Source organism: Alosa sapidissima, chromosome 4, assembly GCF_018492685.1.
Source record: "Alosa sapidissima isolate fAloSap1 chromosome 4, fAloSap1.pri, whole genome shotgun sequence".
Taxonomy (NCBI): Eukaryota; Metazoa; Chordata; class Actinopteri; order Clupeiformes; family Clupeidae; genus Alosa; species Alosa sapidissima.
Genome location: NC_055960.1, coordinates 4,603,743 through 4,614,894, shown reverse-complemented (window position 1 = coordinate 4,614,894; position 11,152 = coordinate 4,603,743). Strand labels below are relative to the sequence as shown.

Sequence of the window (11,152 nt, the reverse complement as noted above, 5' to 3'; positions counted from 1 at the left end):
AATAATGTTGATTTAGCATAGATTCAATGAGTAATTGCTATCTGGGTAATAATTCCCTAAACTTAAATTATCTTTATTAAACCAGTTCTTAAAAAAAAAGAAAAGAAAAATCCAAAACATAAATCTCCAGAATTCCTTTGCAAAATATCTCTTACTATCAAAGGTATCTCTTCATCTTCTAGCTGATGGATTAACTGCTGCCTCTCATTACTATATCTATTCTTCAATAGCATGTTCTATGGCAGTGGTTCTTAAACTTTTTGTCTGGCGACCCCACAAAAAAGTATGGTGAGGTCTGGCGACCCCCCCTTTCCCCAAACCCATTCTAAGTCCTTATGCAAATACCCCCCTCAAACATCGCCGCAAATCACACATTGTGGGTGGTCGAGTTATCTTTAACTTGGCGAGTGAATGCATATTTCAGAAATTCTTTCTGATAAAGCCGACGCGCCGTTTGTTTTCTTTTTTTTGTTCGGCCTGTAGACTTGTCCCATCTGAGGATCACGGAGGAGTAGACGCACTGGTAGATGGCACTTCCGAGCTTTTGTTCAATTTTTTAAGCAGCCACCTGTCCATTTTGGCTAGTAGGCTACCTATGTCTTTTGTTTTGTTTTATGTTTTACTTAGAATAGCGGGAACAAGTTGTTGCATAGTGGGAGCAGATAGTTACATTGTTTCTCAGCGGACCAGTAGCCCATAGACTGAACCAGATCTCGTTGAAAGACGAAAACATTTCTCTCTTCTCTCTGCGTGTAAATAAGAAAAAGGCAGAAAAGGCCAATATTATTTATTTTTTGTTTCACCTAATAATAATTAATAATAATTTCAGACTGAATACAGAACATAATTGGCGACCCCACAGAAGTTTTTGGCGACCCCTAGTTTAAGAATCACTGTTCTATGGTATCCTGTGTGTTACTACACCTCCCATCAGCATGTTTTTTTAATTAAAAATAATGTACTGTTTAAAGCTGCAGTAGGCAAGATTTTTTTGATCATATTCACTGAAACCAACACTATGCTCCAACAGAACAACATAAATCAGCCGGTTTTAGGAAAAACCCCGCACTTCTACCTCCACCTAGAGCCTGTTATTTGTGCAAAATTCCACAGCTCCCGGTTCTTCTGGTCCAATCAGAGCAGGGCTGTGTGAGATCTGACTGTCAATCACAGTCTGGTGCGCACTGACGAGCACAAACTTGGGGGCCGTCTACACAACGCTGTTTTTTGTGAAACCGGTGAGGTTTTGTTATCGGTTACGCCTTGCGTGTACACGACGCCGGCAGTTTAGGAGACTGTAACCGATAGTTTTTGAAACCGGCTTCCGAAGTGGGAATTTTTGAAACCGCCAGCTAACTTTCGCTGTGTAGAGGCCTGTAGGTGCGAAGCCGTCAATTTTATGACGACATAGCCCCACCTCTCAACTCAGCCATGGCACTCGACCTGACATGCTGCTTGTCAAAACAAACCAAACCTTTTGTTTATCATATTAAAATGTTGTTTTCTTTTCCCTGTCATGATTTATTTGCACAATGTAGCTTATCAGCCTTTTGTGACTAAGTTAGAAGCACTTGTTAGCTTAACAGTTGGAAAACATTAGCTTACTGCATGCTAATGTTTTCTCCAGTGGTGCTCAGACCTAATGCAATGCGTAGGCTAAGCATTTGAAAATTCACACATAGCAGTCACATACCTTGAAAATTAGCTTTTAGGCCGGGAGCCACGTATACCCCTCAGGATGCTTTTTGCTATGTTTTTTTCACTAAGATTTCCTGTTAGCCTATACCCTGGGCCATAACGAGTTGATAGGGACAACTCCCAACTCGGCCCCGTTTGGTCTCAGGGCCCAAAAAATCTGCAGGCGAAATTATATAGCTGTAAATATTAAGGTACTGCAACTGCAAAAATGGTCCTAGAACCCTGTAAATTTACATGGATCACCCTGTCACATAGGGGAACCAACCTGAAAAATGTTTCAGGGCTTGGTGCTTTTCTTCTGTCAAATATCATCTTTAACATACCCAAAAAGCCCAAAAAATGCTTGTCCGCCTGACAAATTGTCTTCAAATTTGATCATTTTCAACTCTGTTATGATATGCATTAGTCCCTCAAATGTAAATAGAAAACTACCCAAGTTCATGAGCTTCAATTTAAGTCCAAGATGACCTTTCTAGCTAGAGCACAACAGATGTTATGTCCAAAGTTATTCACAGTAGCCTATCCGAAATCAGCAGGGAAAAAAGACGCTTCAGGCATCATCATTTCATATGGCACTCTGAAGATTCTTTTCATTTAAACCATGTTTCAGAAGAGTTGGCATGCAGTATAGTGCTATACTATCTTGTGTGAATGACTGTAGCCCAGGTATTCAGCATGCAAGATAACACACAAAACCAGCCAACACACTAACCGAACCAACATTCTAACCAACATCCCATCTGAAATTATTCTCACTCCAAAGACCATTTTGAGGTAAGTTGATCCCCTTCGGTGTGTGTGTGTGTGTGTGTGTGTGTGTTAAATGGACAGTCATAAACCTAACTTCGATTGTCTAATATGTTTTAGCTAATCAAATGTCGCTCGTGGGGATAATTTTAAGGACTTATGATCGCGTGCGGAAACGATTTATAACATTAAGTTACATGAAGTGAAATAATGTACATCAATCACACATTGAAAGCCACAGTGCAGACTATTGTATTAAATCATTGTCCTTATCTTTGCCTTGTTTTTCGCCTTGACCAAGTATTTCCAGCACTAGCAAAGATAGCTGATGTGTTAGCTAGCTGTGGTTATTAGCCTCTGCTTGTCTGCTTCCTGATAAAGTCCTCTCAGTTTAATCTTTTCTTATTTAGATGCTGTTTTACAAGCATTGTGTCATCCATATTAGTGTTAGATTATGTTAATGGACATTTACATAATTAGATTTTTGCACATTTTGAATTCATTGCTGTAATGAAACTTATTTTCAGATGGGTGTAACACAATCAACAATCTAAACCTAGAAACATGCCAAAGAAAAGGCATCATGATGAAGACTGGACAATTGGCCAGGGTTCTTCAAAACAAAAGCCACCACCTCAGCCATGTCTTCAAAACTGTATCCTGCATGGTAACAATGGGACTGTACAAGACAAGTTCATTCTTTTGTCTTCTAAGGCTGATCCGCAGACTGCATTTACTGAAATTCATGACATGAAAAAGAAACTTCAAACACAAGTGTTTGATTGTGGTGGAATGCAAGATATTGTTGAATCAATTCCTGATGAATTGTCCTTGGATAGTGGCTACCATAAAAGCTGCCAACGTGTTTTTTTCCAAAAGGCAAAGCATGCTTTAGGCAAGTGTCAAGCAGAGAATGCGTCAACAAGACAAGCCAGAGATCATATGGATTCTCCAGTTTTGTTTGGGCAGTACTGCATATTCTGCAAAGGTAGCACAGTGAAGCAAGTGTCTGGCAAAAGATACAACCTACAAAAATTCCAGTCAAGTGCATACAGAAAAATAGGGGAAAAAGCCAAGGAACTCAGTGATGAAGACCTGCTGTGCAAAATCAGAGGACTTGATCTTTTTGCTAAGGAGCCACAGTATCATGAATGCTGTCGAAGACAGTACATGGTAAAACGAGTACCCCAGACTCACAATTCATTTGCAACATCTGAAATAACTACAAAGAAGGCACTGATAAGTAAAGCTTTTACTCGTGTGCATGACCATATCAAAATGGAAGTTATCCAGAACGGTCAGGTTATTAAACTTGCTCACCTCACAACATTGTATAATGACACCTTAAAGGAATTCAGAGAAGCATCTATTGCTGAAATCACAAGTCATAACCTGAGGCAAAAAATTGAAGGCTGCCCTGATCTGAAAGATTGTATTGACTTCTCATCCTGTCAATTTAAAGATACATTTTTGTAAATCCCTGGAATCCATGAAGACGACAGTGCGTTCAGCTTATGAGTTGGGAATTAAAGACTGGTGCAAAGAGGTGAGCTATGATCTTCACAAGAAAATTCTTACTGCCTTCAAAACCGCTGAGCCACTGCCTTGGCCCCCGAGGGCTCACAATCTTCATGACCCTAAGGAGGAGATTCCACCAGAAGTGTTACGATTCATTTTAAACATCATCTGTGGAGGTAAGAAGCCGTCACATCGGGAGGAAAGTCTGGCATCCTCCATTTCTCAGGACCTCTGCAGAGCAGCTACATCAGGTCAATGGAAGATGAAAAAACACATCTTGCTTTGTATGACACTGCGCCATCTCTTCAGATCAAAGCGCATCACCACATTGATCAATAGGCTTGGTCACTGTGAGTCATACACATACTCAATTGAACTTGAAACAGCTCTGGCAAATTCAATTGTCAATAGTGCTTCATTGATCAGCAACTCAGATGTCATCAAGAAGCAGCCTGATGGTGCAGTCTTTCACAGTGACTGGGACAATTTCGATCAGCTAGTATCAGATGTATATGGTGCAGGTTCCATCCATACTGCTGCAGGGATCTACATGCAAGACCTAGGTTTCTGTGAGGATCCAGGCGCACTTCCGTCAGTACAGACCATGCATGAGTTTGCAGATGCAGAAGCCCCCATCTCTGCACAGCCTACACATGACTTCGAGCCTACGCAGATATCGAGATCTCTACCGCAGAACAGTCCAATCCTAGCATTCAGCCTCCAAAAAAACAACGGTCATTTAAAAGTCCTGTCACAGAGTTGCCAACCTACTATAAACGGAAACGATCGGAGCCACCTAATTCGGTGTCATCTAATTCCACCACAACCTCACATACTCAATCAGAATCATCTGATCTAATTTGGGTCCTTGCTCGTAAAACCAACTCTAAAGATCAGCACATCCCTGGTTTGTCAGGCTGGGTGTCTCTTACTGGCCAGTCCCCAAAATGGGGACTTTTTTTTTTTTTTTTTCCGCATGCCCAAATTTCCGTCAATGATTCCCGGGACACTGAAAGACTGGGGTACACGAAACTTGGTGGGCATGTAACCCCACATGGATAGCATGGAACCATCGTTTTTCATTTTGATCTGTAGCCCCCCCACTGGACTGGACCCCCCAAAAGGAGGGTAGGGCAGACACAGTTGAATATATTCTGTGAATATCTCGAAAACCGTAGGGTTTAGGAGGACCATTTTTTTTGTATGTTGATCTTAAGGGGCCATGTCAACCCATTCCATAACCACTCATTTCATGTATAGCGCCACCTAGTTAAACACAAAAAAGTAAAAATGAGGTGTTGTAATTGAAGGTATCTGTGACCTAACATAGTCAAAACTGCACGAAATTGGAAGTGTAGGATCATTATGACACCCTCTGTATGCACGCCAAGTTTTGTGGAATTCCGTTCATGGGGGGCCACACAATAAATTAATTTATGTTACTATACACCAACTGGCCTGTAGGTGGCCGGAGACAGTTTTCTGTGAATATCTCGAGAACCGTAGGGCCTAGGAGGTCCACCTTTTTTATGTATGTTGGTCTTAAGGGGGCATGTCAACCCATCCCATTACCACTTATTTCATGTATAGCGCCACCTAGTTAAAAATTAAAAAGCAAAAAATTAGGTGTTTTCATCACAATATCTCTGGCTGACAAGGTCAAAACTGCACAAAATTAAAAGTGTAGGATCATTATGACACCCTCCGAATGCATGCCAAGTTTTGTGTACTTTCATTCATGGGGGGCCTTACAATAAAATAATGTATGTGTACATTTAGTGACGTACACCAACAAGGATTCCCGGGACACTGAAAGACCGGGGTACACAAAACTTGGTGGGCATGTCACACAGTAGACATATGTACGCTCAGGCACATACGCAGGCACACACACAAGCACGCACACACACACACACCCACACACATAACATAAACATAACACAAACAATCAAGAATTTCTCAGAATTATGAACAGGCAAGATGGAGGTGGGGTTGTATAAAATGAATTTTACATGTGAAATCTATGAACTAATCATGTTTTGGTACTTGTTGTCTAGCAGATACCAGTGAGAATTGAGTGTGGATAATGCAATTTAGTGAGACAGTTAGAATCATATAGGCCTTTCAGCGTGATTTCTTTTTGTGGAAAAAATGTGCTGGACTGGGCGGCGGTCATATTTTGTACCGCTCTGCGGTACATCTAGTTAGTTTAACAGTTGAATTGAAAACCGAATTGTCTGTAGTCTCCTTATTTCATGCGACGACTTAAAACTAGTGTGAAACTAGCGACAGTAAAAAAATTCCAATTAAAAAAATTCCAATATGGCCACCATTCGCGAATCCTTCAAAATAAAAGATAGATATCTTTATATATTCTGAAAGTACATGTTATAAGGATTTAATTTCACTCCCCTTTTACATATGCACAACTTATTGTTTTCACAGCCACACAATTTGAAGTTCAACAGTGTGTGTCAATAGAAGGCCTAGTGACTTGGTACAGACTTGGTATTGCCTGGTACTACAAAGGCGAACTTGGTATCTATGTGTATTCTGAAAGTATATGTTATAAGGAGTCCATTTTACCCCCTTTTAAATATGCACAACTTATTGTTTCCATAGCCACACAATTTAAAGTTCAATGTCATTGTCAAATCATTGTGTATACTGTAGTATGACAGGCCTAGGGTAGGCTATATGAGTCCGTACAGAGTTAGTATGGCATATACCTATAAAGACGAATTTGGCATAAATATCTATTCTGAAAGTACAAGGAGTCCATTTTAGCCTACCACCCTAAGTTTGAATTAAGTGTTTTTTGATAATAGTTTTATTTTAGGTCTTGTTAATGAAAAAGGTAATCCTTCCACAATTATATTAATGCAAATTATAATCGTATAAAAACATTAACTTTAAATCAATGTATAGTACATTATTATCCCCTTTTTCTATGTTTGTTTTTGTTCCCCTCTCTTTTAATAATAGCCTACATCAGGAGATGGAGACGTTTGTCCAGAGAATGTCCGTAGACGGGCTCTGGTTTGTCTTGCCCATAGACTGTATATATGCACTAAATTGCATTATCCACACTCAATTCTCACTGGTTCTATATATACAGTCTATGGTCTTGCCATATTGAGAAAGGTGTTGCGTGAGATCACTTCCGTTCAATTTCAAGGATGTTAGCAAGACCGCTACAATTACAACATTTGCACATGCATTGACATAGGCTAAGTTTCAGCAACATGTTTACATTTCGTGTAAACCTAATTTTAACCTACTTTATCTGATCGTTCGTCTGTACCTTTATTTTGACGTATTTCGCCGCCATATTGCCCGCTATTGTCGCGTACTGTCGCTTACTGTCACTAGCTCCACGGAACTAAACTGTTTCAGAAAATGTCTAATAAGTAATAAGAGAAACTTGAGGACTTGAAGAGAGAACTGGAGGCTTTGGGCATTCAGCCCGATGAGGACCGTAAGAATGAGAAGAAACTCAAGAGGGAGCTGAGGAAGGTTCTCCTGAGGGAACTGAAGAGAACGGAGCTGGAGAGAGCCGGGAACGGAGGCGAGGTGGGCAGCAAGGATGAGGCCGCTGAGGCTCTGAATGGGGCCCCGGAGAGGGTGGACCCAGAGGCAGAGAAAGGAGCGGAGGAGCCTGCAGATGGAGGAAGGGCAGCTGGTCTGGACAACGCTGAGCAGCAGGATGGAGACTCGGCTGCAAATGGTTCAATGAAGGAGAAGGGTCAAAAGGAGAAAGTTGCCCTGCTTATCGACCTACTGGGTGACATGACTGACAGGGTGGACGAGGTCAATAGTATCCTGAGCGAGGCCGGATGTGTTCTGAGTGAGTACAGTGACACAGCACAGATCCTTCCAAATGCAAATCTAAACACTTGAGGGTGAAGTTGAGCTAACTTATCTGCAAATGACTTGCTGTAGGGCTAGTTAAAGCAGCTGGGGTGACCAATCCAGAGGAAAAGGACATTGACCAGGATGTAGTGGCTGTCCTGGATGACCTGTTGGACAAGGTTGACTCTACTATGAGTGAGTAGTCTATAACTTACCAAACATATTCTCCAGCTTTTGATCAAAGTGCTTTGTATTGATTTTAATGAACCTTTGTTCACTACTGTATAGATACACACCACCATTCCAGTTCTCCAGTTGCTGGGCTGGACTGATTTGACTTGTTTTTATTCCCTATTTCAGCTCTGACAGGAGAGCAGCAGGGAGAGAAGGACAGTGAAGTAGTGGCCGTCCATTCTGATATGGTAGCCAAGGTTGACTCCATCTCAAGTGAGTATAGTACAGAATGAAGATTCCAGCATTTATGTACACTACTATCTAGTAATGAACTACTGTGCAGTTAATGAAGGTCTTGGCATTGATTGATTTTAATTGGTTTAATGAACTAGATCAAGCTACTACCAAGAACCACAGGAATGTGGAGGACGCCACTGAAGTCTCTGCCGTGCTAAATGACATTCCAGATGGGGTGGATAATGCTATGAGTAAGTTCAAGGAACTACAGAACTACTCAATACTTCCACAAGATTTCCAGCAATACTTGCAATAACCCATGTTTTATAATTTCCTTTTTCAGATCTGGAAGCTGAGCAGAAAGCAGAGAGGGACCGTGAGGTGGAGGCCGTCCTCTCTGATGTTTTAGCCAAAGTTGATTGTGTCTCAAGTGAGTGTAGTAGGGCTACTGATGAACTTTCCAGGATTGAGGTATATTGCCTAGTTCTGATAGTAATGGACTTCTGAGTGTTTTTTTTCATTTTTGTATTTGAACACAGAGCAACAAAGAGCAAGAGAGGAGGGAACAGCTGAAGCAATTTCTGTTCTTAATGACCTCCTGGATGGCGTAGCCTCTGCTTTGAGTGAGTTAAATATCAACACGGAAATCCCTGGATGATTAATCCTCCAATACTTCTAATGATTAGGTAACTTTAATATGATTGCTTTGTATTTGACAACAGAGCTAAAAGAAGAAAAGCAGGAAGTGATATCCGAAATAAAGACTGTCCTGAACAACATTCTTGAAGACGTGGACTCTAAACTGAGTGAGTAGCCTATACGACAAAGAGCAGACATCCCAGAATTTGGTTCAAATCTTCCAGGATTGGTACTGATGTATCTTGCTCACTGATGCTTTAGATTTGACCACAACACTGAAAGGAGAAGAGAAGGAGGGCACGTCTGTGGCGAAGGCTGTGCTTACTGATCTCTTGGACAACGTAGACTCTGCTCTGAGTAAGTCTGAGTGGAATACTGTAGCAAACAGATCAACATTTAAACACATGCTGTCTAACTTTGATTTTAATCAACTTTACATGCATTTTACTTCTTACTTCTGTCAGCAGAGCAGGACAAAGGTGCCACTGAGATGGCCCACATAGAGCCTAAGGGTATTCTGGATATGGTGGACACTGACCTGAGTAAGTATAAGGACAAAATGGATATCCCAGCTTTCCCTATAAGCGAATATCCCAACATTCCCTATAAGCTAATTCCCTAATGCCTTCCATGTCTGCATTAGATCTGATCAAAGAACTGGATGTGGTTAGAAAGGAGGAAAAGGAGAAAACTGAGGCTATGCACTTGGATGGAGGTGAAGCAGCACATAACATCAAGCTGGACATGGAACTTCTTGAGGGTGAAAAAAAGAGCTGATGTCATTGCCACTAGTGTGCTGATCTGGTTGCAAACTGAAAGGAGGATAGATACTGTACATGTCAGCTAAGATTCTTTACGCGTATTCATTTGCTTGTAGGTCTGCCACTGGCTCAAGCTGGGCACCTGAGTGTAGGAGAAGCTGCCGCCAAAGACAAGATGGTGGACAAAGAAGCACAGGAAGGTACACAGCAGTCTTAATAGCAGATAAGCAGTTTCCATGACATGCAAAACATTACTGTTTTCAACCCTGAATCTCCGCTCCTTTCAATGTACATAATATATAGATGAGGAGAGTGTTTTACCAGCCGAACACAAACACAAACGCAAGACGAGGAGAGGAAAGCGAGGCAGGGGAGCCAAGAGAGGAGCTAAAGCTAAAGAGACCAGGGAGAGTGACCACCCAGGCGGTCAAGACGTAGACAACGAGAAAAGGAAGGAGCCCGAGAGGCAGGGCGACCGAGCGGGAAACAACGTGCTGGGGAAAGACCAATGGAGACCCGCTGCTGTGGACAGGCAGTGGAGGGGACAGAGGTTTGGGCCCAGTGGACACAGAAAACAATCCAGCCATCAGCCTGTCCGAGAGGACAAGAAGGGAGAGAGGGTGGAGAGGCAAAGAAAACCACCAACTGAGAGAGGACAGAGGCGCGGACAGGAGGTGACCACCCCAGCACAGAGGCACGGGAACAAACAGCCCCAGGACATGGGAAGGAACCGATTGAGAGAGAGAGATAACACAGATTGGAACGGAAGGATGGAGAGAGGAACCAGAGCTTGGTGGAACAGGGCCTGGGAGCAGGAGAGCCAGGCTGAGCATGGCTGGTATGGTAGAGATGGGTACTGGTACTGGGCTGGCCCGAGGAGAAGACCTGCAGTGGACAGGAGAGACCGAGGAGGAGACCTGCAATAGAAGACCGCAAGCAGAGGAAGCACAGTCATGATTAGCCTGCCTGATAAGGCTGCTGCTGCTGCTGGATCTTGTAGACTTCTACTGTGCTACAAAATATCCCTTTTATCACATTAAATCTAAATCACAATCATTATCACTCTTTATTATTAATTATCACATTCAAAACCTTCAATAAAAATAATACAATCATATTTTGGTTGGATTTTCTGTATTCACTATAGGATATTTGCTTAAATTGGTCCGGATAAAAGATTAATACATGCAAATGGAAATGTGGGATATAACAGATAAAACAAAATAACAACAATGTGGACATCTCCATATACTGTAAGCTCCGTTGACATTTACATGGCCAATCAAGCCAATCTACGGACGGCACCAACCAATCACATTAGCCTACGGTTTTACTTCAAGTCATTTGCATAGCTACCGTCGGGAACACCCACTGGAATGCGTTGACATATCTCAGGAACACTGACACATATCAATACCAAATTTTGTATATGAACTGGGGACTCCAATGTGAGGGTGCATAAGCTAAAAAAAAAAAAAAGAAAGAAATATTCCAAAAGTTTCCAGCATTTGGCAAACCACCCACAG

At 41.9% G+C, this 11,152-nt stretch overlaps 1 protein-coding gene across 1 annotated transcript; it reads left to right on the top strand.

The window, feature by feature from the left end:
* The first annotated feature begins 3,934 nt into the window (after positions 1-3,934).
* Positions 3,935-10,628, top strand: LOC121706904. Its single transcript, XM_042089033.1, has 13 exons — positions 3,935-4,661; positions 7,382-7,810; positions 7,906-8,010; positions 8,176-8,262; positions 8,382-8,477; positions 8,570-8,656; positions 8,766-8,849; positions 8,949-9,032; positions 9,127-9,222; positions 9,333-9,407; positions 9,509-9,625; positions 9,743-9,826; positions 9,930-10,628. Exons 1-13 carry the CDS (start codon positions 3,935-3,937, stop codon positions 10,550-10,552), a joined length of 2,694 nt encoding a protein of 897 aa, XP_041944967.1. The 3' UTR covers positions 10,553-10,628.
* Positions 10,629-11,152: the final 524 nt, after the last annotated feature.

What these genes read in the sequence shown, in the direction of transcription:
- LOC121706904 (XM_042089033.1), top strand. Translation starts at nt 3,935, where the DNA reads ATGAAGACGACAGTGCGTTCAGCTTATGAGTTGGGAATTAAAGACTGG. An exon ending in CGAGGCCGGATGTGTTCTGA is followed by an intron (nt 7,811 to 7,905) that starts GTGAGTACAGTG and finishes GACTTGCTGTAG; the next exon opens with GGCTAGTTAAAGCAGCTGGG. An exon ending in TATGGTGGACACTGACCTGA is followed by an intron (nt 9,408 to 9,508) that starts GTAAGTATAAGG and finishes TGTCTGCATTAG; the next exon opens with ATCTGATCAAAGAACTGGAT.